Here is a 27,939-nt window from a genome sequence, read left to right as displayed (position 1 = left end):
AAAAGAAGAAAGAGAAAGTGAGTTTACAATGAAAGGACACAGCTTCACACAAATACAAAACTTTGCATTCAAGACAAATTTCATTGACAAATTGTAACAATCTAAACTTTAAAATTATGAGGATTTTTTTTTCTGAAGGGAGTGATTTATCTGTATAAATGTGAAAATAAATCTCATCTTAGGTACAATAAAAGAAAGATGTAAAATTTCTAGAAGAAGACATAATTATAACATTGATATCAAATTTTCACAGAGCCAGCAATTATAGGGGAGGAGATGAGTCAATTACATTGACCCCAATGTTCAACTGGTACTAAATTTATTGACCCTCAAAAGAGTGAAAGGCAAAGTCAACCTTGGTGGAATTTGAACTCAGAATGTGAATACATGAAATTCAACAAAGCATTTTGCCTGGCCTGCTAATGATTCTGTCAGCTCTCTGACCAACATATAATTATAATATTACAAAAACTATAAATAACATTTGCACACTGTTCAAAATAAAATTATAAATTCAATTAATTGAATAATTCACAAGCCTAATATTATGTGCACATAACACCCTTTTTCAAGAAGTCAACATTGTGCTGTTTTAGTCTGGAATTAGAATAGATTAAATGATCGTTACTACATATTACCGTTACTTTGCAAAACTTACAAATAACGTTTTATAGCAATTACAATAACTCAGAACCTCATTTTTGAGAATTAACATAGAATAACTTATTAAATACTTGCTTTGAAAAGGGCCAATCTGTTTATGAAGTATGTCTAAACTTCATTTTGATGTTTGACTAAGTGTAAGCACAAATGTTACTATGAAAAGTATGAATTTTCACCTGATAAACGGAGGTTATCACTGGCCTTTGTCTTTTAGAGGCAAAGGAAAGAACTAAATGTAAACGTGACTGTTCTACTAGAGGCACTAAAGTATGACCTTCAACATTATAACAAAAAAAAAAAAAACGCATTCATAAAAATCTTGCTATAACTTGCAATTCAAGGTCTATTTTTTCACATATCTCCATACTGCATAACATGGGAGTCAATGGGAAAATAGGTTTTCAATTAGAAAATTCCACATCAGACTTTTTCTCTGTAACAGTGGGGATGCCTGAGGTTGTAAAAGAAAACCACAGATTATGGACTGATTTCAAAGCGGAGCACTTATTTGAACAGTCCTATTCATAATTTATACCAGTGATATTGGTTGCTTATGGTAATAGGCCCCAAAACAGGTTTTTATTTCTCATTATAGTCACTGCTAACTATTTAATGAACCATAAATAGTAAAATGTGAAGCCAGTTTAATGAGGATATGAAAGTTAATGTTCTTGTGATATATACCTACCATGTAGTCAGCCTATAGTGTACATGAAACTCTGCATAAATTATGTAATTCAAATGACCAACAAAATTTTTTCCAAAGAAACTAAAAGCAATTGTTTCTATTTTCATCAAAAAAGTCAGAGAAGACAAGTTCCTTTGTTGATATTTTAATTCTAACTCATATAAAGAATGATTTGGTTTTAACAATCAGGATATACAAGGGGGTGCTGGAAAGTTCCTGGCTTGGGGTAGAAGAAAATACAGGAAGATCAGTTAATTATGATTTTATTCAACATATTCTCCTCTCAGATTCACACACTTATTGCAGCGATCCTTCAGTTTTGCTAAGCCCTGTAAAAGAGCTTGGAAGGTTGGGCCTCTAACCAGGCCTTTTGAAATACCCTTAAAGCCAGAAACTTTTCAGCACCTCCTTCTAAATGTGACTGAAAGAATTAACAGAAAGCTATGTTGACCAGCTTTGTGCAGACACAAGATGTTGCTCTGCTGATCAACTAAGCACTGTGTGGGGTCCTAATGAGTAGCATGATCAAATTAACACTTTAGCATTCAGATTTCTTTGTCAAATGAAATGCTTATTTATTCACATTGTTTTGAATTAATCATGCATTATCTTGTAACATCAAGATTTCAATGGTGTGTTTGTATATTTTTAGAATGACGTTGTAGGGTAGGTGTGAGAGATTGGATCTGGTCAGTTTTAACATAAAACAGGTAGAATATTTGGGCCAGATATGGCTGGATTTAATGCTAAAGAGTTAAGCAAATCTGAGCCAGTTCAACCAGAGAATAAATGATCCAGAGCTAGAACATTTTATATGATTATACAAATGAGATTTCAATTCAGATCTGCTGGTCTGTAAATTATACATTTAGTAGCATGTTAGAACTAAAGTTGAATAGATTAATAGTATTAATGATAAGCTGCCATCTTTTTATAGGGTATCAGTGATAATCTGCTGATTAAAGCTACTTGATGACATTAAATGAGAAGATTACAGAATGTTGATACAGGTGACAATAATTACCCTAATTTATTCTGTGTAAAGGGAGGAAAGCCATTTATTAGATTTGAAAATGAAGGTATCCTGGGTGAATTTAAAGAAATTTTGATGTAAAATAATAATAATAATAATAGTAATAATAATAATAATAATAATAATAATAATAATAATAATAATAATTCTTTCAGTCACATTTAGAAGGAGGTGCTGAAAAGTTTCTGGCTTTAAGGGTATTTCAAAAGGCCTGGTTAGAGGCCCAACCTTCCAAGCTCTTTTACAGGGCTTAGCAAAACTGAAGGATCGCTGCAATAAGTGTGTGAATCTGAGAGGAGAATATGTTGAATAAAATCATAATTAACTGATCTTCCTGTATTTTCTTCTATGGTAGTGGACAGAGTGAACTACATGTGTTCTATAATTGATGTTGCATGCCTCCTTAGATCAAGGTGAAAAAATAAACATATACAATCCACTTAAGTACGAAATAGCCTGACTATGGAATTTGAAGAAGGTAAAGCTAGTGACAATTACTGTTAGGTCCTTAGGGATAGTATCAGAAGGCATCAAAAGAAATATAAAGGAAATCAGAATAAAGTGCCCAGTAGAGCTGTTACAGAAGTTTTGCTTCCTTGACTTGGCCAAAATAATCAGGAAAGTATTAGATAGTTGAAAAGAACAGATAGCATGGAACCGTAGGCTGCAGGCAACAAGCCTGCTATGTAAGCAAGACTCCAGAAGTCCCCAAAAAAGCAGAATTGAAAATAATAATCTTTTCTACTATAAGCACAATGTCTAAAATTTGGGGTTGATTACATTGTTCGTTCCCAGTGCTTGATTGGTATTTATTCTATCAACTGCGAAAGGAGAAAGACAAAGTTGACCTTGGCAGAACTTGAACTTAGGAGAGATGGATGAAATGCTGCTATGCATTTTGTCCGGTGAGCTTATGATTCTGCCAGTTCACCACCTTAAAAATCAAAAGAACTAATGAACTTAATGTGAACAGTGTTCAGGTGCCTTTACTGAAAGAGCCTATTAATAGAATATTTTTTTTTTATGGATTAGTCAAAGAGGGAGGGCGAACAGATATTGCTACTCTTATCAAGGCTCAGAGACTGTTGGAGGAAATGTGGAAGTTGTCCTTTAATAAGCAACATGGACTGAAGGTTTGCAACAAAGTGGACTCTGCCAAACGCATCCAAAGGCCATCTGGTGCTATTAAATTGTTGTCATCGTCGTCGTCATCATTGTTGCAGTCGTCGTCGTCGTCAGCAGCAGCAACAGCAGCACCACCACCACCACCTTAACACTTCCGCTGTGGAGGATACAACAAAGTACCAGGTGTCTCGGTCCTTTGCCATCTCATCTGAAAAGTTCAAAGTGCTGAGGTCATCCTTCAATATTTAGACAACAAATTATGCCTTCTATTCAAGAACATGAACTGCTTCCACAGATCTAGTCAAATTTTATCACAAAGCTTTAGTCTGCCTGAGGCTATAGAGAAAACACTCACCCAAAGTGTCATATAGGAGTACCGAACCCAAAATGACAAAGTTGGAAAGTAAATTTCTTAATCACATGGCAATGTCTGCAGCTATTAGTGTTAGAGATATAAATAACTTCAAGAATATAAATAACTTCACCAGAAAGCTTTATACAAGTCAGAAACCATTAACTGGGGATGCCAAACAATAGATTCAAATTAAAAAGGAAGGAAGGACAGAAAGAAAGCATGCAAGATAAATAGAAAGAGAGAAAAAAAAACGAGAGAACTGGATGGATGGATGGATGAAAGGGTGGATGGATGGATGAAAGGGTGGATGGATGGAAGGGTGGATAGACAGAGAAGTAGGCAGACAGACAGCAAGACTGATAGATAGTTAGATAAATAAGTAAATGGAAAGATAGATGGAAAGGTAGACCAACAGATAGACAGGTAGATAAATAGATAGACAGACAGAAAAATAGATAGATAGGAAGAAAAATGGAGAGAAAGAGGGTAGAAGAAAAAAATAGACTGTAAATCAAAACAACAGTGAACAATAGGGAGAAAGAGAGATTGTAAGAAGTAGAGATAAAACTACAAATGAATGTTTAAATAAACACTTCAACAAAAACAGATAAAAACTAATAAAAAGAGGTAAAAAAAACTCCTCATTCACAACAACAGCTACAATGTGGAGTGAGCTTCCACAAGATTGCACCACATGCTAGAAATTGCTGCTGATCTCCCTCAAATCATAACATAGTATCATAAGAAATGACGTATACATTGAATAATATAGTCTTAAATAAACTTTGTCTTCAAAAGAAATTAAAAAAAGACATGATCTTTTTGTCTGATCGAGGAGGACATGGAAATAACAGGAACAATGACAAGAATGTTACCTTCTTGAGGGAAAGTATTTATGTCTTCTTTCATGGATTTGGTCACTTCATTATTGAGAACCACAGCATCAAGGGCCCACCCTTTGTGAGCTCTAGTAATTTCCTGCCTCATCGCTGTTAGGAAACCCTTTCAGGAAGAATAAAATATAGATACATGTTAACAGAAAAATAACTATTTTATAAAGTGAGTTAAACATATATTGGTTTCAAATTTTGGCACAAGGCCAGCAATTTTAGGGGAAGGGATAAGTAGTCGATTACATTGATCTCAGTTCTCAACTGTGCTTGTTTTATTGACCCTGGAAGGATGAAAGCAAAGTTAACTGTAACAGAATTTGAACACAGACTAAAGATGAATGAAATATTACTAAGCATTTTGACCTGCATGCTAACAATTCTGCCAGCTCACTGTGGGTTAAACATATATTAAATATATACTAAATGTGAGTTAAACATATATTAAATATATACTAAATGTGTGTTAAACATATATTAAATATATACTAAATGTGAATTAAACATATATTAAATATATACTAAATGTGAGTTAAACATATATTAAATACATACTAAATGTGAGTTAAACATATATTAAATATATACTAAATGTGAGTTAAACATATATTAAATATATACTAAATGTGAGTTAAACATATATTAAATATATACTAAATGTGACTTAAACATATATTAAATATATATTAAATGGTACATCAAAGTTTAATTTGTAAAGGTGGGTCGATGCAGCATTTTTAAACCCTTTCAATATAAAGGAAAATAAAGGAAAAGTAAAACAGATATATGTTAACAGAACAATAACTTTTCTATAAAGAGAGTTAAACCAGTGTGGCTGTGTGGAGGTGCAGGCATGGCTGTGTGGTAAGAAGCTTGGTTCCCAACCACATGATTCTGGGTTCAGTCCCAATGTGTGACACCTTGAGAAAGTATCTTCTGCTATAGCTTTGGGCTGAGCAAAGTCTTGTGAGTGGATTTGGAAGATGGAAACTGAAAGAAGCCCATCATATATATATATATATATATATATATATATATATATATATATAGCTATCTTTCTCTCTCTCTCTCTCTATATATATATATATGTATATGTATGCATGTCTGTGTTTGTCCCCCACCTTCACTATTTAACAACTGGTGTTGGTGTGTTTATGTCCCCATAATTTAGTAGCTCGGCAAAAGAGATCGATAGAATAAGTACCAGACTTCAAAAAAAAAAAGTACTGGGGTTGATACATTTGACTATAAATTCTTCAAGATCGTACCCCAGCATGGCTGCGGCCTAACAGCTAAAACAAGTAAAAGATAAAAGATATATTGGTTTCAGATTTTTGGCACAAGGCCAGCAATTTCAGGGGAAGGGATAAATAGTCAATAACATTGATCCCCGTGCTCAACTGATATCCGTTTTAATGACTAAGGATGAAAGGCAAAGTTTACCTCAGTGGAATTTAAACTCAGAATGTAGAGATGAATGAAATGTCACTAAGCATTTTGACCGGCATGCTAACAATTCTGCCAGTTTGCTACCTTTGGGAGTTAAACATATATTAAACATACAGGATGGCCCAAAAGTAGGCTTACAGTTATTCAACTATCTCTTTTGCATTCATATATTAACAGTTTAGATCTTAATTATAAAAAAATATGAAACCATTATTCTATGCTAATTTAGTTAATTTTGTCAAGCTCCTTTTTCAGTTTGTAAGATAGAAATTTAGATGTAATAAAATGTTTTAAAAGAAATTTAAAGTGCCTACGTAATAACTGTAAACCTACTTTTGGGCCACCCTGTATATTAAATGTATATCAAAGTTTAATTTGTAAAAATGGGTTGATGCAATATTTTTGAGTGATGCAGTATACTTTAATGAAGCAATTAACTGTCAGCTTTGTGTTTCTATCAACACCATGCTTCTATCAGCGCAGTATTTCAATAATAATAGAAGAGTGAAGGCTAATAGTTCAGTCAATTTTAATTAGTTTGTTAATAAGTAGTTTTAATAATTTTGTATATAATTTTTGGTGCTATTATATTGAATGTGTGTGATTGTAAAGTGTGATTATGTGGATGTGTATGCATGCATAGATATATTTACCTACATGTGTTGGCGTGTGTTGATTTGTGCATTTCTATATGTGTCTGCTTTGGTACATACACAAGTCGTCATTGTTATCGTCATCCTCATCATCATCGTCGTCATCGTCATCATCATCATCATTTAATGTCTGCTTTCAATGCTGGCATGGGTTGGACAGTTAGACAAGCTGGCTAGGCAGAAGACTGCATCATGCTTTGCTGTCCATTTTGGCATAGCTCTTATGGCTTGATGCCCTTCCTAACACAAACCACTCCGCAGAGTGAACTTTCCATACATGGGCAGACGTTTGTTTCTCTGCTTGCATGTGTGTTTGTATATCCTCGTCGTCGTTGTTGTCATTACATCATTTAACATCCATGGTCCATGCTGGTGTGGGTTGCACAGTTTGACAGGGTCTAAAGGTTCCAAAGACTGTATTGTGTTCCCCTGTCTACTTTGGCATGTTTTCTTTGACTGGATGCCCTTCTTAATGCCAACCACTTTACAGCATGAACTAATTACTTTTTGTGGTACCAGCACTGGTGAGGCTGCTATGCAGCTAGCAAGACTATGAGTCCTAAGAAAGGCAGCTTTATGCTAGGAGATGAAGGGATAAAGTTTGAGGAAAAGGGACCAGAGCAATATAAGTTTCTTGTAGTAGAGAAGTTACATGGTTACACACATTTTAAAAGAGAGAGTAGAATGGGGAATGTGATTGGGATGGAGCAGGGAAGAGGTAAAAGTAGTAGAGATGAGGTATCTGAGTGTACTTTCTTTACACATTTGGTAAATGGAAGTGAAAAAGAACAGATGAACTGGAAGTGTGGGTGGGTAGAGATACAAGAGTGAAAAAAATAGTGAATGACAGTGAATGAAAGATAGAGAATGGGTGAAGGGGTAATTATCATGAATGAAGAACAAGTGTTGTGAGGTGGATGTAGTAGTGGGGGGTGAAGAGAAGCAGAATAGTAATAGTAATGAGAAAGAGAAAGAGAGAGAGAGAGAGATGATGATGTATGGTTGGGATGGGCAGGCATATGGCATAGGAGAGTGAGAGACATTTGGTGGTAGAAAAGGAGAGAGAATTTGCTAACACAGGAAAGTGATTAATGTAAAATGTGAGTAGAGAGGACAGTATAAGGATGAAGGATGGATATCAAGTGAAATGAAACAAATTATAAACAAAGCTAAGGCTGTCAAATAAAAAACAAACAAAAACAAAACTGTAAACTTATTTATGTATTAACAAATAATGAAATTTGTACATTTTCACTCACCTGTGGATTAAAGAATCCTGTCATCCAGTAACAACAAGGCTTTCTTTCAAAGAGCCATGAAGAGAATTGACTATTCCTTTCCAAAAGATCAGTAAACCAGAATCCTAGTGTTGATGATTCCCAGGAAATCTACCATAAAAACATTAAGATTATTTAGAACTGTTGATTGATTCTATCTTGTTTCATTTATCATTCTGTCTGATTTACAAGAAACATTCTGGCAATCACTGGCATGTGAACACTAACTGATGCATATCTATTTTCAAATCATTCTATGACAGGCAGAAGAGTACTCAAGACCACAAACTGCGTGCTGACTCAGTATCACATTCATAAATCGTTTGATTTATGAGTGCAATCAACTTCACCTGCTCAATTTCACTGACAAAACTGGGGAGATCCCAAGATTTATGATAGAAGACTAAGCAGCAAAAGTAAAGTTAGCACATCATGGCTTGAAGCAAACTTCTTAACAAAAATATGAAATTTTCAAATATTTTAAAGTAAAATGGAAATAATGCAAATAATGCATATATAGGTTTATATGAAATTTGCTGCTCAATTTGTGCAAAATAAAATCAGATACACTTTGTAAGCCAGTATTACCATGAAACACATCATGATGATATATATATAACCACTATTACTGAAGCCCACTCCATCACTTGAGCTTACCAAACCTGGTAATATGACATACCAAACTAAATCCCCCAAATAACATAACAAGTCAATTGCCATCTCAACTCTCATAAATAAGAATAGTGATGATGATAAAATAGGTTTGAAGTCTTTCATTTCTTCAATAAAGAAATTATATATATATATATATATATATATATATATATATATATATATATATATATATATATATATATACATAAAATAACTTTGCATTAAGAAGTGGAACTCAAGATTTTATATCATTAAATTTGAATGCTTTCTACACATTAAATTATTTAAGCCTTTAGCATTTAAACTGGCCATATCTGGCCAAAATATTCTCCTTCTTTTATATTCAAACTGGTGAGATCTAACCTTTCACACCAACACTACCAATATCATTCTAAAAATTAGCAGTTACTTCATCAAAATTGCAAAGCTACAAAACAGTGCTAGATTAATCCAACACAATATAAATAAATAAGCATTATTTGTAAAAAAATTATGTGAATGCTAAATGGTTAATAAATACATCACTTAGTTTTTAATGTCCATTTCTTCTTAAATTTTATAATAGCCCCACTAACATTTTTTTACTACCAGATAACATTAGAACAACAACTCTGAAAACAAATTTATAAGAAAATTTTAATGAAACTGTTGTTTTGATGCTCTTATAATTCTAAACATACTGTGAAGAATTTTTCTAGTATCATCATTGCTGTTATGGTAACTAAAACTTTTATCTAATTCCATAGGAAAAGAGGATTTTATCTCAGTTCCATGAAACACCAAAATACAATTTCTTGTTCATCCCTATTCTGCACTATCTAGTAGTTCTCTCATTATTATCATGGACCCACACTGCCAAGTGACAATAATCCATAGCACAATGCATAGCTTTGACACTAATGGCAACAAAAACTTATGTTCCACTTTCAAGCAGTGTTGTTTGTAGTCAGAAAAAAAATCCATAAAGATAATCAAGAAAAGAAGATTATTAATAGGTTTTTATGGTTGTGGAATTTAATCAGATCTGGATTCTTGAAGAGTCGTATCTGAAATATATTAATATTTGCATGTTTGCATGTTCATAAAGTTTCATATTTCAGAGAAATGTATCTCCTTTATAATTCCCAGTAGAGTAAATATGATCAAATCATAGAAAAATTGCAGAAAGATTACAAGAGATCTCAACCTTTTTATTTACTGTCACTTACCTCACAACATGTTAGTTTTCTATAATTTCTTTTATTTCTTTTATCACAATAATGTTCAGAAATATAGCTAAGGCTAACATCTAATTTAATTTCACTTTTACTTTTTACATATTTTTTTAAAACATTCCTTTTACATCAATAGTATATATTATCAAAATATATAACTTCTTGTATCAAGGGTCCGTTACTGAATTTTCTTAAGTGATTCTTTTTAACAAACACAAAATGATTGCATATCCTGTTACCAGAGATCTTTAAGCATGACTGACCCATCCATTGCCCATAACTATCAACGTACACCAAATACCAAAAGAAGGAAGATTTTCAAAGTTAGAAATACTGGTTTATACAAACTTTCTTCCAAGTATTGGGAACCCTGGCATTAAACATGTTGTCCAAAGCATCTTGTAGTTTCTCACTCATGATTATTGTTCCCTCAATGGCCAGTTTAAGGTCTTTTAATGTTATCCGGACTTCACCAATCACCCTCTGCATTCTGTCTATTTCTTGCCGTAAGAAGATGTTCAGAGGCTGAAGAATACCCATCTTACGTAAACGCTCCTTCACCTAAAACAAGGATTAAAAAGAAAAAAAAAAACTAATCACAGTCCAATTGGGTAAGTTAAAGTTACTTTTAATGTCATCACCACCATCATTAGTGTTAGGTTAACCACTATTACTGAAGCCCACTCCATCACTTGAGCTTACCAAACCTAGTAATATGACATACCAAACTAAATCCCCCAAATAACATAACAAGTCAATTGCCATCTCAACTCTCATAAATAAGAATAGTGATGATGATAAAATAGGTTTGAAGTCTTTCATTTCTTCAATAAAGAAATAAAAAGAAAATAATTTTTTCATACCAACTAACCAGTCAGCCAGCCAGTCAGCTTGCCTGAGACCACTTTGGTTCTGTCATATAAAAACATCCAATTTTAAAGTTTTCATATTGAAATTAAAATTGTCTATTATCATTTAAATGGGAGACTCTTATAAGTCACATTGCAAACACAAGATTACTAATGACAATGCTAGTTTTTTTTTTTTTACTAGATTCTTGCAAAATCCACATTGTTTTTCAAATTAATTGAAATACATAAGTAATGTACTTCTGTAGGACACCAGTAATACACAAGTGAAAAACATTAACTACTGGTATGGAAACAATCTAATAAAGAGTGACAATGGTCAAATGGATATAATATTGGTTTCTTGCTTGAAATTTCATGAGTTTATATTGTAACATTTGGGCTGTTTAGTGTAGTAAGATGACACAAAATACTCTGTGGGATGAAATAGCTTTCAATATTAAATTTTGTCCATCCATTTTATAATTTCAAAACAGATACACTTGTTAAAATCAGTTTTATACTAGTGTTAATAGAATATTGCTACAACAAAATCTCTTTACAACAAATTTATGGCCTTCTGCTACTAATAAAACAAGACAGTGTTTGCACTGTGCAGATTCTTTTATAAGTATGGAATTGAATAATTCTTTCTTCCATTTACCTCACAGCAGAGATTGTTGGTAGTGGCTTCATATAATAATAATAATAATAATAATAATAATAATACTTTCTACTATTGGCATAAGGCCTGAAATTTTGGGGGAGGGGTGCAGTCGATTAGATCGACCCCAGTACACAACTGGTACTAAATTTATCTACCTCGGAAGGATGAAAAACAAAGTCAACCTCAGCAAAAGTTGAACTCAGAATGTAGCAACAGACAAAATACCGCTAAGCATTTTGCTTGGTAACGATTCTGCCAGCTCACCACCTTAATAATAATAATAATGATGATAATAATAATAATAATAATAATAATGATAATAATATGGGCACTGCACACATCCTACGCAAAACACTTTCAATACAGTAACCATAAGAGCATCACAGCAAACCACAGCACATACCTAAGGCACACAGAGCTGTGCTCGGTAGTGAAGTGAAAGCACGTTATAAAAATAAAACTACTGAACAATAATAATAACAATAAATATGATTGATCCATCATTTCTGTTTGATTCCAGGATTGTAAAGAAAGGGGATGAAAAATTAAAAATATACAATCCCTTAAAATTTGGTGTAGGAAATCTGTAAAAGTTATGCCTGTAATAATTGGTGCATTAGGAAATGTGAGTAAAGATATAGAGAATTGGTTTAAGAATATTTGAATAGAATATCCTGTAGAGCTTCATCAGAAAGTTTGCCTCTTAGGGATAGGAAAGATTACCAGGAGGGTTTTAAGCACTTGAAAGACTATTGAAAGCTTGTGGATATCTAAGGTGACAGGTAGTAACCAGTTACCCACATAAATTCTATCAGGAATAAGAACAAACCTGAGTTAAATCAATCATAATAATGATAATAATAGTAATGATGATGATGATGATGATGTCAGGAATAGAAGAGCGAAGGTATGTTCTGAGAAAGTCTCATAAATGTAAAACCCCAAGACTAGATTGGACTCCTAATTTCTGGCTATATTGTTAGACAGAAGTGCATAAAAATCTTGTTGTATCTATAACTGTGATCATTCAGAACCTGGAGCAAATACCTGCCTGGCTAACTGAAGAAACAACCTACCTACTACCAAAATTCTTAACAATGTAATACACCATCTCTTTTGCATGGACAATCTGAAGCTGTTTGCAAGGAATGACCAAAAACTAGGAGGGCTACAAACAACTGTTTAGCAAATGACATTGGGATAGATTCTGGCCTTGATAAGTGTACTGAAGGAACTTTTGTACGAGGCAAGCTCAGACAAACAAGATCTATTAAATTAGATATTGACACTACCATCAAGGAACTTGACCCACAAAAAATTTATAAATATCCCAGAATAAAGGAAGGATATGAGATAAGTCATGCCACTATAAATGAAAAAATAAGAAGGGAGTATTAGAGGAGAATAAGATGTGTACTGATGATTGAACTTAAAATCACATTGAAGTCATTAGTACCCAGGTACTTTCAGTAGTTCATTAGAGTTTTAATATCATTAACTGGAATCCTATGGAACTCCAATGCATGGACAGGAAGGCAAGGAAATTATTGACATCCAATAACATGCACCACCTTAAGGCAGACATTGACCTTCTGTACCTACTTAGTAGCAGTGAGGAAAGAACAGCGATGCAATTAGAACTCTACTATAAAACCTCCACTATAGGAATGAACAGGTACCTATCTAGTACAGAGGACTGAATGCTGTAGCTTGTATGCAGACATGAAAGCAGCAAAATGTCACATTCTATTGTGAAGGAGGCTTGTAAATTCACAAGGAAACTTGGCATTAACCCAGAATTAGATGAAAAACCTGAAACCACTTCTACCGTGTAAGCAAGATGAATCAAATTGAGGAGTGGTGGAGCCAGAAGTCCCCACATGGCCAATATATTCTTTGAAGTCAAAATGCTGATGTAGACCAGACAACAATCCATCAGTGGCTGAGGAGTTCAATATTGAAAGCAGAGAATGAAAGTTTCATGCTGACTGTACTAAAGACTAAAGCTTGTTTACCAGAAATTACCAGGCTAACATTCTTTAAATCACTGCTGATCTATAATGAAGATTCTGAAACACATTTGATGAAACAATAGACCTTCTTATTTTGGGCTACGCTGTGCTAACACCAAATGAATATAAAAATCCCCTGATAAGTTAGAACAGTATTTGAATTGGAAAATATGTGGAGAAATACAAAATTGACACCCCTGCTAACTAGTATGAACACCATCCTGAGTTCACTCGGTTGAAGGTAAAATTATCACCATTCTCTGGGATTTTCCAATCAATGCTGAAAGAACAATCCAGATTAATCGATCAGACATAATTACTAATGACAAGGAAGAAAATACTTGTAGACTAATAGATATAAGTGTCTCAGCAGATAAAAAATATATCTGTATGGAATTTGACAAGATTAGTAAATATAAGGGCCTAGAAATTAAAATCCAAAAGATGTTGCATCTTAAAGTGAAAACTGTTCCTGTTTTGCTGAAACAGCAGCCTGCAGAACCAGATATTGTTGTGTTCGGCTGTTGCTCATTGCTCTGCCTTTAAGTTTCTCAGAGCAAAAAGCTCTTTAACTCTCACAAATACAACAACTGGCCTTTTTACTTTTACACTTCCAGTGTAATTGCAAAATCCAAAAGACCTCCTATTTGTATAACTTCACCCTTTTGCAATAATGGGGAGAAGATGGAAGCTGGAGAGGTGATGATGGAGGGTAACAAATGGAAGAAAATAGTGTTGAATGGAAACAAAAGGTATTTAAAATAATTGGCACTCTGTCAGTTATGAAGAGAAGGGTTCCAGTTGATTTGATCAATGGAATAACTTGTTTGTGAAATTAAGGTGCAAGTGGCTGAGTACTCCACAGACATGTGTACTCTTAATGTAGTTTTAAGGGAGATTCAGCATGATACATGAAGAGAGTGCCACCTCCACAATAAAACATGAGGTTCATGGTTGTGTAATTAAGGGCCGCGGCCCTTGGATCAAAGCTGGGCTCTGATATCTAAAATGGATGACTATGTGCTGTATGAAGAAGAGAATTTAAGGATAGATTTTAAGGGATGTTAACGCTCTACTTCATATTCAAATAAGTTGGATATTCTTACTTTTTCCACTGCAAAAAATGTTCCTATCTCAATGTAATGAGCAGAAGATGAGCAGAGTTGAGTGCGAGGAGTCTCTTATCAAAAGTTGGTTGTGTATTCTCACCCTTATGTGAATAGGCCTTTTTATTTTTTGTTGTATTTGTATTTATTCATTTACTTGTATTTGTAAATGTACAACTGTCTTCTTATTCTGTCTGTTTATATCAAACCATCAATATACTCACACACATTGGACTCGCTCATCAATAAAGTAACGGTAGAGTTACCTTTTTGAGTCATGCTGACTCACAAGGGCTGGTTTCCCAATTTCATGGTGTATAAATTCCCCACCTGGATGGGACGCCGGTTTGTTACAGAATTACTCATTTTTACCAGCTGAGCGGACTGGAGCAATTTGAAATGAAGTGTTTTGCTCAAGAATACAACATGTTGCTTAGTCCAGGAATTGAAACCATAATCTTACAATCATGAGTCCAACACCCTAACCACTATGCCACGCATCTCTCATTAATACTAATGAAGTATGAGCATCTTGTTGTTCTGTTGACTGGAGGACCTGTTCATTGAATTAGCATGTGAAGTAGCACACTATTCCACAAACACATGTAGCCTTAATGTAATGCTATAATAAAATCAGCAGAACACAGTGAGACAAAGTTAAGCCTTTGAAGTGAAGGGGCAGGCCACAAATTTCTTAATAGAGATCATTATGGTTCTGATGTTGCAGATGTGATCTGTTCATTGGGAAAGACTAGAACAGAAAACATATCCATTTGATATTGATTAGGTTCATAGAAAAGTTAATTCCCTCCAATGGGTAAAAATGGACCACTGAGTTACAATAAACCACTTTCTGAAGAGAGAATGTAAGAACCACATTAATCTAGTTATATCCACAAACAGACATATGACAATAGTGAATAATATCAAGAGCTTTTTACCTCATGGGGCTTGTAATCATCTGGAAGCTTCTCAAGCATATCATTAGCAAGATTGTATACTACACTCTCTCGTGTTTCACCCCCACTACTGCCAGAATCTTTAGGCTGGATGTTCACAATAGTTGCTAGCATTTCATTGGCTGTGTTCGTTTGATACCTGAAAGGGAGAAAATGATAATGCTGATGATGATGACTAAAGATTTCTTTAATTGTCTGTTAGAAGCAATACAAAATAAGAGTTGTGGCCAGCCAAAATTAAAAGATACAATTGGTACAATATAATACAACAATAAAGGTAACAGGCTCTATGTTAAATTGGATTTATATTTACAATCATATATTCACACACACACACACACACACACGCACACACACACACACACACATGTATGTAATATATGCATGTTTTCTCTTTTACAGAATTGCAGAATTCAAGCCAGTCACTAACAGAATGGCAAGACTCTTTCTTTTTAAGATAGCTCTTGAAAGTTAGTGGTTATTGAAATTGGTTTGTGTGTGTGTGTGTGTGTGTGTGTGTGTGTGTGTGTGTGTGTGTGTGTGTGTGTGTGTGTGTGTGTGTGTGTGTGTGTGTACTTACATCTAGATAAACTTGCACTTGTATAGCGAGTGTATTCCATATGTATGTGTGATTGTTTACATGTTTTCAGCCCAGGAACTTTACATAGAAAGGGTTGATGGGATACTCTACAAAATTTTCACTGTATCTATCATTGATTGTATACTGGAACCTCACTTTACAAATTTAATTTGTTCCTGAAGGCCATTCATTAGCTGAAGTGCTTGTAAACCAAAACTCTTTTTCGCATAGGAAATTCAAGAGAAAGCATGGCAAATTTGAGCAGAGATGTGCACTGAGCAAAAGCTAGAAAGCAACTGATTCTTTCTCTCTGATACTCCCAGTTTGTTGCCAACCATTGTTGCTAGCTTGTATGTTCATTACTCAAGATACTGTTTCTTGTCTGAGATATTTTATGTTCAAAAACCTGTCATTTGCAAACCGAAATTCCTCTGTATTTGGAGATGTCAATCACTTGGCTCTGCTCCTTTTCCTTTTTGAGAACCCCAGCATTTCTAGGTTTTTATGTAGATCTGTTATGCAATCAAGTAAAAAAAGAAAGCAAAGGGGTAAAAAACCCCTTCGGTCATGAATGACCATGAAACTGCATCTAGAAAATTACCCGCTGAGGTACAAGTTCAGGCAAGGTTGTTTATGAAAGACCAGCAGTCGCCATGCATACCAGCCTCCCCTCTCCATGCCACTGATGTTATCCAAGGGAAAGGCAAAGGCCAATACAGCTTGACACCAGTGACACTGAAACTCCTTTCTACAGCTGAGTGAACTGGATCAACATGAAATAAAGTGTCTTGCTTAATAACACAACACACAGCCTAGTCCAAGAATTGAACTCATTACCTTATGATTGTGAGCCTGATACTCTAACTACTGAGCCATGTGCCTTCACAGTCTATGATAATAGGTATAAATGAAAATATATAAGAGCTGGTGCTTCCTCACAAACTCCTGCACATAGATATTCCCCTTTTTCCCAATTCTTGATGAAACATCCATGTCCACAAGGCAACTGGCTTCTGAAACAGTGCATTACATTTTCTGTTTGTCTGGCCTATAGTGCTTACGTTGGATGCTGCTTTTATTGGAAAGTTCTACTAATATTCTATCTTGAAACATGTAAATACATTTTGGTTCTAGCATGCCTTTGCTATGGTCGTTGAGTAAATCCTTCCTGTGTGTAGCATGAAAATTTTAATGATAATGTCGTATCTCATAGGAAGGTAGTGGCTTGTGGATAATTTCTAGATGGCCGCAGATGAGACAGGTAATACCTTCAGTACAGGTATGACACAACCAACCATTTTCTGAGACAGTGTGACAAGCCTAGAAGATCCTTATCTCTTGATCAGGTATTTAGTAGCTTTCTCTTGTTCTTGGATAGCAAAGACTTAGCTTTCAATACAAACTGTGATCTATTTATTGCATGTCCAGAAGAGGCTACTATTCCTGTTCAACATTGTTGGTATTCTTTAGTGCTGTAGCTCATCTAATCACATTACACCAGAGTTGTGCTGCTTGTTTATGTTGTGTGGAAGCAGAACACCACTATGGTTGGCTCCTAATGGACTGTGCCACAATATAAATGGACATATGCAGAGAACCCCAGCAGAGTAAAATCGAGAGTTGTGTATAGATGAGGGTTATTACCAGTATCTTTGTAAGGACATTATTATTACTATTCTGTTATGTCGTACGTGGAACATGTGATACAACAGTTTACATTCCTGTTTCTTCCCCAAAATTACTATTAATTATCTTAAAGTAAAGGGAGCATTTACAACCTTGGTGGTGAGGCTTTTCATACTGTGATATAGATTGAATGGGTTAGATGAGTCCTTTCAACCCAGTGTCTTACCATTTATTGCATTCTTTTGTCATATCTATATAATATAATATAATATAATATATGTATATATATATATATATATATATATATATAACATAATATAATATATACATACATACACACACACACACACACACACACACATATATATATATATATATATATATATATATATATATATATATATATATGTATATATATATATATATATATATATGTATATATATATATATATATATATATATATATAAATTCAAAAAGGGGATAAAACTCTTTTACAAGATTTTTATCAAGAAGCCAGTGTGTAAAAAAATTCCCATTATATAAATATATGTGTGTGTGTGTGTGTGTGTGTGTGTGTGTGTGTGTGTGTATATAAGTATATCATTCTTAAACGAGAATATTATTGACATAATTTCAAAGTTTTGGCCAGTAAAGCCAACATTGGATTGCTGTAACTTTGAAGTCACTGTCAACAACATTCTTGTAGAAGAATAATAAATTTGTACTCTACAGAAGTGTAGAGTAACCCATCAGATTAATGTAATATATATATATATATATATATATATATATATATATATATATATGGTGCCTGGACAATTCCTTAATGCTTAATTCATTGCCAACCAATTCTTCATTAGCATCCAACTCTGAATGTTGCAAAGTTATTTCATTGTCATTCTGGTTTCAGTTTTCATGTTTAAATTTGAGTTCAAATAGTGCAATTAATTAAGATAATTAAACAGCTGGAATAGGTGTTGAATAATTACTTAGGGTGGTTCCTAGACAGTTCTGAGCTGGTTTTCTTTTACATATAAAATAAGTTAATCAAAAAAATATATATGTAACAAAGAGAATATCTTATACCTACATTATATATATATATATATATATATATATATATATATATATATATATATATATATAAACAAACTAACAAAACATTTACTTCCATTACAAAGAAAGTGATGTTCACACCTAAACTGCAAAAATATATCTAGCAAGATGAAACGGGCAAAAAAGATGATATGCAGATATATCAACAAGCACACTAGAAATGTGATAGACAATTGTAATTTTGAACCAAAAATTAAATTTCTTTCAAAGAATAGCTCATAATATAAAATTTTAATATCTTAACATTTTTTCTTAATAACTTAAATTTTTAGTTGCCATTTTTTTCTGTTCTTGATAAATTTTGAAATAAATAAATTTTAGCTTTAATTTTTTTCTATAACCATTTATTCTCATTTATTCTATTTTCTACACATATCGTTTTATGTACATTTCTTTGTTTTGATGTTTCCAGTAAAATCATAGAAAAAACAGCAAATGAAATATAAATTTTACATTGGTAAGGAGGTTGTTGTAATATTTTTTACTGCTTTGCTTTCTTTCTGTTTCTCTGTACCAGTTTTTTTGCTTGTTATTTCCCACAATAGCAACAAGAGGAGAATATTTGTATTTCTTGATGTCAGTTCAATGTTTAAGCAACATTAAACTGGCGATGAATCAACCTGACAACTGGATGCCATGTGCATGTGTGTGTATGTGTTGGTGAGTGTGTTTGTGTGCATATCTGTATGCATGTGTATGTATACCTGTATCTTGTTATTCTTTTATATTTTACTTGTTTCAGTCATTAGACTGTGGCCATGCTGGGGCAAGTGTCTTTCTTCTACTATAGCCTTGGATCAACCAAAGCCTTGCAAGTGGATTTGGTAGATGGAAACTGAAAGAAGCGCATCATGTATATATGTGTGTATCTTTGTATCTGTGCTTGTCCCCTACCACCACTTGACAACCAGTGTTAGTGTGTTTACATCCCTGTAACTTAGTGGTTCAGCAAAAACGACTGATAGAATAAGTACCAGATTTTTTTGACTAAAACCCGTCAAGGCAGTGTCCCAGCATGGCCACAGTCTAATGACTGGAAATAGTAAAAGATAATATGTATTATATATATTGTTGAAATTTATAGAAAAGCAATAGATGAAGACAGGTGTATGAACTACAAGCAAGTGTATTGGTTTGATGCTCGGGAAAATGAAAAAGTCTTTTACGTTTCGAGCCTATGCTCTTCGACAGAAAGGAATTAGAGAAAATAAACAGAGCGAGAATGAAAATAACTTATAGATGTCAGTGATCCAGCCACTAGCATAGCAGGGAAGAAGGGCAGTAGGGGTGGTCCACCCAGACGGGCACTTTTAAAGGGGTGGCACTTTTGTGCCTGTGTAGGCAATATGAATATTTTATGGAGTCTTGAGGCAGCAAATGGAAGAGCTGCCCTAAGCGGCACACTCTCTAGCTATGCTAGTGGGTCCAGAATATAGATATATATGAAGGTGCTTAGTCAAGTGGCTAGGGTGCTGCACTGATTGCGAGATTGTGGGTTCAGTTCCCAGACCGGGCGTTTTGTTGTGTTCTTGAGCAAAGCACTTCATTTAAAGTTGCTCTGCGATCATTTCTGTATCTGACATGTGGTACACGGTGCACCTGTACAGGCAATGTCGATTTGATGGAGGGAGTGAGCTTATGTGTACACAGACATTCGATCACTATAAACAAATCATTTGTGTAGTTGTTTGGCAAGAAATTGCTAAACCCTCATATGTCATCTAATGACAGGAAAGTCTAGGATATATATAGACACACACACACACACACTGTTGTCCTTCAATTTACATATAGCTTCTGCAAATCACCATGAAATTTGAAGCCTTGTAAAACAAAGAAGATACATCTTTAACGGTATTATTCGTAAAATAAATTCAATTTATTTATTGAAATTATCAAATGATTTATATATTTGCATGTGTATATTCATGTATATGTGTGTGGATGCAAAATATATGTGTGTATCTGACTTCTGTCATAATATTAGTTTTATTTTCTATCCAGCAGACAACTTTCTCTATGGTTTCAATAGAATTACTTTGAAGGCTGTCTGCGCAATACCATGGGCTCTGATTTATTTCTTTAGTTTCTTTACACATTCTGTCTTTTACTTCATTATTAAAATGTTTTACAGTTTCTTTTGAACCTTTTCTATTTTTGAGTTGATACAGTGACCTTAAGTTTCATTTTTAGAGAAATTAACTTGCATAACATTTTACTCAGTTTGAAAAATATTAAACAAAATTTTTTTAAAAAATATTCCAACTTATGTGCTAATTAGAATGTAGTCTATCTCATTATCATAAAAAAGTAGAAAGAAAGTAAAATGAATGAAAAATGCGAAACCAAAATGATACAAAAAGTGAAACCAGGGAAATTGAGTTTTATGTAAACCGAGAGAAAACTCTGTGTGTGTGTGTGTGTGTCACTTCAACAAATTCCATCTCTCGCATGCCAGTGTGGAAAAATGGATGGTAAAAATCTATCTATCTGTCTGTCTGTCTGCCTATCTATCTATCTATCTACCTACCTACCTACCTGCCTACCAGCCTGCTTGCCATCCTGCCTACCTATATGTCTATCTATCTATCTGTCTGTCTGTCTGTCTGCCTGCCTGTCTGTCTGTCTGTCTGTCTATACATATGTATGCATTAGCTTAAAACCACCTGATAGGGCGGCTTTTAAGCTAGCTCCCATGGAAGGCTCTTCATTAGGCCGTGGGCCCAACAATGACACTTCATGCATTGAGTGCATATTAAATTTTATTATACTTAACCAATATCTTTCAAGTAATGAACAATTTTCATCAGAACAATGATATAATTTGTTGACTTGGAACTTATTGCAAAGCTGCATGATAAACAACAGTACCACCACCATTGCCACCACATCTGCCATTCAGACTTCTGACACCACCACCATCAATACCTTTGACTTTGTCGCCTTCCCCTCCACCACCATCACCACTGTCTTTCACATCACTTACTCTCACCGTCATCCCTGACTGCCTCGGTTACCACCATCACCCCCGCCGCCTTCGGTTCTATCACATCTACAACTCATACTATTACTATCACCCCATTATCATTGTTTAGTATGTTGGTTCATTGTTCAGCCCATCTTTCTTTCACATACTCACTCTTTCTCTCTCTCTTATTATTATTCCCACTGCCACCATCAACTCTCTCTAAATTTCTTTGTCTCTCTTTCTCTCCCTCTTTTTCTTTCTTTCCTTCTCTTTTTCTTTCTCTCCCTCTCTTTTTCTTTCTTTCTCTCTCTCTCTCTCTGTTCGCCACCGCCCTCACTGTCTCTATGCCTACTTTTACTCTCACCCCAGTATGAGTAATAGTAGAAGTATCAATGAATAGTGAGAGAGGGATATCAAAGTGTGACACACTTACACACAGAAATTAGTTTCCGTATTTATTATATTAGATATACATGGCAGCAAGCTGGCAGAAACGTTAGCACACCAGGTGAAATGTTTCGTGGTATCCCGTCTGTCTTTACATTCTGAGTTCAAATTCCACGAAGGTTCACTTTGCCTTTCATCCTTTTGGGGGTCAATAAATTAAGTACCAGTTGCATACTGGGTTATCTAATTGACTGGCCCCCTCCCCCTCCCCGAATTTTGGGCTTTATACCTACAGTAGAAAAGTACATTAGATATACATGTGTATGTATGTTTATATCTATGTATATGACCTGCATATGCAGATGAACATGTATGTAGAGGTCTAGACAAAATTTTCAGAGAAGGAACTTGCATAGTCTGTCTGTCTGTCAGTCTCTGTTTGTTTGTCTGTCTGTCTGTCTCTCTCTCTCTCTCTCTACTAGTGTTGTGCATCCAAGAGAATGGCCACAACCTTGGGTTGATGCAGTTTGATACCAATGTCCTCATATGCATTCCTGTTATTAGAATGTAAAAATCTAAAACAAATATCAGAAGACATCTCACCCGATCCTCTCACAGTCCCACTTAACCATTGACTTGAACTTGTTCTTTTTTTTTTTTTTACTAACCGCTTTAAAGAGTGAAACACAACGTTGACCTCAGCAAGATTTGAGCTCAGGGTGCAGAGATTTGAGAGATATACATAAATTGTTCCATCCAACACTCTAACAACTCTGCCAACTCACTTTACACACTCACATGTGCACCCCCCACACACGTACTCACATATACAGATATATTAATATACAAGTTTCTGCATGTATGGACATGAGAATGTGTAGTAGTGTATATATATGAAAGCACATTTATATATGTATGTGTCTATATATATATATATATATATATATATATATATATATATATATACGAGTGATTGAAATTGTTGCTAACAATGGCCATCACATAACAAACATTTATTGCAAACAAACTATCACATATTGTCTAATTGCTGCAAATACAATCACAAATGAAATAATTAGAAATTGCTGTCAGCATATGCCATCGCATTAGAAATATTTATTGCTAACTTATACTATCACATATTGTGTAATTGTTGCAAATTCAGGCAATCTCCTCAATACTAATTGTTGCTAACACAGTCAGTCACATGAGAACTAATTACTGTCAACACAAATTATCATATATGTATTGACTATTGCTAACATAAACCAGCATGTATGGATTAATTGTTGCTAATACAAATCATCACTAATAATTGTTAAAACAGGTATGGACTAACTGTTGCTAGTAGAGACCATCATCTATAAATTAATTATTGCTAACTCAACCATCATTGAGGAACTAATTGTTGCATCACCTATCTCTTATCTCTCATTGGTTTCAGTCATTAAACTGTGGCTACGCCTTGAAGAAATTTTAGTTGAATGAATCAACCTCAGTATTTATAATTTTTTAATGCTTGGTACTTATTTTATCAATCTCTCTTCACTGAACCACTCATTGATGGGGTCATAAACAAACTAACACTGGTTGTCAAATGATGGTGGGAGACACACACACACACACACACACACGCACACACACACACACACACATGACTGGCTTCTTTCAGTTTCCATCAACCAAATCCACTTGGAAGGCTTTAGTCGGCTTCAGGCTCTAGTAGAAGACACTTGCCCAAGGTGCCACACAGTGGGACTGAACCTGAAACCATGTGGTTGGGAAACAAGCTTCTTACTATACAGTCATGCCTGTGCTTACGCTGATTTCTGCCAGTACACGGAGTCTATTTTCCAAATAGAATAAATAATGAACAACTAATTGCAAGAGTGAAGAGTTTCCTAGCTGGTAGCAATTTACATTCAAAAATGGATGTTTTCAAAAGAACTAATATAGCGCTGGTCACTCTTTTAAATTACAAAAGTCAAGTTACAGAGGCTTAAGCTGCAGGAACTTTGCAAAAGACATACATTTCATAAACTGATGATGATCTAGTCAGGCGTAATATAAGTTTTAATGAAGTAACTCAATTTCTTGTAGACAGGAATCATTAGTGAAAGTGTATTAGAATAAATCTCTTATCTTTTGGACTTACCATTATGGAAATTGAAGAGGATGTTGTATATATAAAAGAGAGAGAGAGAAAGAGAGAGATATGTTGTATATGGTTTCTCCAAAAGTTGACTGATATTCATGGCTGATAATAGTAAATATCTCACCTGATGATTGTAAAAATCATATTTGCTGGAAGGATTCTCATACAACCAGATTTTAGTTGCCCACCACCTTCCTTCTTCATTATATTGTCAATCAAGAAAGAAAGATTAGTGGCCCTAACCCATGTAAATCTTCTCAAAATTCTGATTTCAAATTATGGCAGATGGCCAGCAATTTTGGGGGCTGGGGGTAAATCGATTGCATCGATCTCAATGTTCAACTAGTACTTATTCTATTGACCTTGAAAGGACGAAAGATAAAGTTGACCTTGGTGGAAATTGAACTCAGAACGTAAGGACGGACGAAATGCTGCTGAGTATTTTGTTTGGTGTGCAAATGATTCTGCTAGCTCACCACCTTGAGTCTTCTCAAAAGACTGAGATTGATGCAGTCCATAGCTACTAATCCATAGGTGATGGTTAAAGCTGGCTGTAATTATTTCAAATGTAATGAAGGCAGATCTCATAATGTTGAAGATGACAAGGAACTGCATCAAGTGAGGAAACTCTCTGCAGATGAAGAACCTTTACACCCATGAAAGTATGGAAAGAGAGGTAAACAACAATGATGAGGAGGAGAAAGAAGATGACAATTTCTTTAAGTCAGTCAGTCATCATCATCATCTTCATCATTATCATCACCATGACCATCATCATCATCATCATCATCATCATCACTGTTTAACACCTGTTTTCTATCCCGGCATGGGTAAGATGGTTTGACTGTAGCTAGTAAGCCAGAGGGCAGTACCAGGCTCTAGTCTGTTTTGACTTGGTTCCTATGGCTGGTTGCTATGCCAACCACTCCACAGAGTGTACAGTGTGTCTCTTACATGTCATCGGCACAGGTGCCTTTTATGTATCACTGGCACAAGTGCTTTCATGATTGACTCTTGCATGTCACTGGCACGAGTGCTCTTCATGTGTCGCTGGCATGGGTGCCTTTTGCATGTCACTGGCCACAGGTGCCACTCACATGTTACCAATGTGAGTGCTTTGCATATGTCACTGGCACTGGCCATGGTTACAATTTCAGTTAGCTTGATGTGTCTTCTCAAACACGACAAACTGCCAAAAGTCTTGGTCACTTGTCATCGCCTCTATGAGACTCCACATCCGAAATCCTTTGTGTATATTAGGCCAAAATACCAAATATATGAATATAAACCAGACAGCTGCCCATTAATGTTTGGTAAACAATGGACAGCCATTTGACCTATTTCTATTCACACCAGCTTCAGTATACCTAATGTTATATTTACTTTTGTCTGATTGTCAATAATATACAGAATCAGATAGTTTTAATTATTTTTTTTTGTGTGTTTTTGTAGTATGTTTTATTCCCTAGTTATTGTTCTGCATCATTGATTCTCTATAAGTGGATGGAAATTAATGGATACGTTTATATTGTCAGAAGAACATAGAAACCTTGATTTTATTAAATCTAACAATACATGAAAAAGTTGAACTCACACTCCTCTTTTCACTGACAAAAACACATACACTCTGTCTGTCACTGTCTGTCTATCTGTCTGTCTGTTTCTCTCTCTCTTTCTCTCTTTCATTAAGTCAGGGTCCCCACCCAAAATTTACTTTAGAACAGCAATAAATAAGTCTTTTTTTTTTATATACAGAATTAATTAATTCGTTTAACAGCATAGCACATTATGCAATTATTTTGAAGAGCATAAAAAGTCTGCTGATTGCACTTCATTAACTTATTGATAATTATTTTGAAGACTAATGAGAAAAAGAGAAATGACATGTTGACCTCTGATCTGATTTTGAATCCAATTATGCATTGAAATATAGTTCTTGCAAAACACAGAGTCTTTTATGGTAAAATCCTTCATTATCACTGCTCTTATGATAAATGCTTTTTAGCAAAGTATAAAGCTTGAGATTTTTAACAAGTTGTGACATTTATATTTTGTGAAGAACATACTGTTTGACATAGAGTCTTTCACACACACACACATTTCAACCTCTGGCCCACAAACATGATGTCTCCTCATTCTCTCTGCTCAGCCACTTCTACAGTGGCCTCTACTACTCAAAGTTGGTTAGTTTCATACTATCTTCACTCAGAATCACAGCTCTCTGGAATTCCTTGTCCATGTTTTTTGTTTCTTCTGCAACTGTCAACTCATGTTGAAAGAAGACATTAACTACATAAATCTCAGTCTCAGAGGGTTTGTAAAGTCTCTGGGTACACTCTAATCCTTTGTCCCCACCTCAAAAGAAAAGTTTTGTGGATAAACATGATAAAGCTTGCATTTATACAATATCTCACTGATACTCATTTTATATTGTTCCTTAAGTATGGCATATTGAATTGCAAAATGCAAATACCAGCAGAGTACATCGCATATTGGATTAGCTATTGAACATGAAGAGAATAGCATAATAACTCTCAGAAAACAAATCTATATCTATCTGTCTATATATCTATATTTATATCTATACCTATATATATGTATATATACATATATATATATATATTCACACACACACATGGACACGCATGTGTTTATAAACAATTTTGGATAACTAACGTAAATTTTCCAGACAGAATTTAGCATAGTGGATATCAAATCCAAATAGAATACAACACTTTGGATAATAGCTGTAAAATAACTCACATAGAATACAGCACACCAGATATCTAAGTTGTCGTAACAATGAAATATGAACGTTAATGCCAAATTACTGTCAGGAGATTGAAAATAGCAAGATATCAAGATGTTTACAAGTGAATAATTCAATCCAATACCATTGCTAAAGACTAAAACGTGAAGACACTGTTTAATTGAGCACAATAAATTTGATATTTCATGTTACTCATTCTGAATGTATAGTAGTAAAGGAAATACATAAGAAAATATTTTAAAGAACAGACAGAGACGGAGTAAGTTGCAAAATGAATTGATGAAAAACTAAAAAGACAAGTCAGTCTATGAAAGACTTGATTGGAAGAATTTAGATTCTTCTATTCAATTTCTGTATGGTCAGTCATGTATATTCATTGTTTGGTAAAATTGTCATTCCACTGTAGCCACCACCACCATCATTGCCGTTGAGTCTCGCATACAGCAGCTATTATTGGAAATGCCATGTACGATCAGTTAGTTGGTTGGTTAGTCTTAATAATATCTTCCCAACAAATACATAATTTTAGATCTCTTTCCTCCTATACACACAACATGCACATACACACACACATTGTATACATGCATACATACATACACACACACACACACACACACATTGTATACATGCATACATACATACACACACACACACACATATATATATATATATATATATATATATATATATATATATATATATATATATATATATATATATATCCTGTATATAAGAAAATGAGA

At 34.3% G+C, this 27,939-nt stretch overlaps 1 protein-coding gene across 1 annotated transcript in view; it reads right to left on the bottom strand.

Annotated features, from left to right (window-relative positions):
- LOC106877714 (dynein axonemal heavy chain 5) overlaps positions 1–27,939 on the bottom strand; it is a 435,668-nt gene that overhangs the window by 2,747 nt on the left and 404,982 nt on the right. Inside the window, exons 76-79 of the mRNA XM_089358248.1 lie at positions 15,576–15,732; positions 10,350–10,562; positions 8,116–8,244; positions 4,740–4,866 (exon numbers count right to left, since the gene is read on the bottom strand). Of these exons, the coding sequence (XP_089214374.1) occupies positions 4,740–4,866; positions 8,116–8,244; positions 10,350–10,562; positions 15,576–15,732 (626 nt within the window). The remainder of the gene's footprint in view (positions 1–4,739; positions 4,867–8,115; positions 8,245–10,349; positions 10,563–15,575; positions 15,733–27,939) is intronic.

The sequence above is a fragment of the Octopus bimaculoides genome, chromosome 10, assembly GCF_046866305.1.
Source record: "Octopus bimaculoides isolate indiv1 chromosome 10, ASM4686630v1, whole genome shotgun sequence".
Taxonomy (NCBI): Eukaryota; Metazoa; Mollusca; class Cephalopoda; order Octopoda; family Octopodidae; genus Octopus; species Octopus bimaculoides.
The sequence above is the reverse complement of the archived record's forward strand: the minus strand, read 5'-3'. Positions and strand labels throughout refer to the sequence as shown.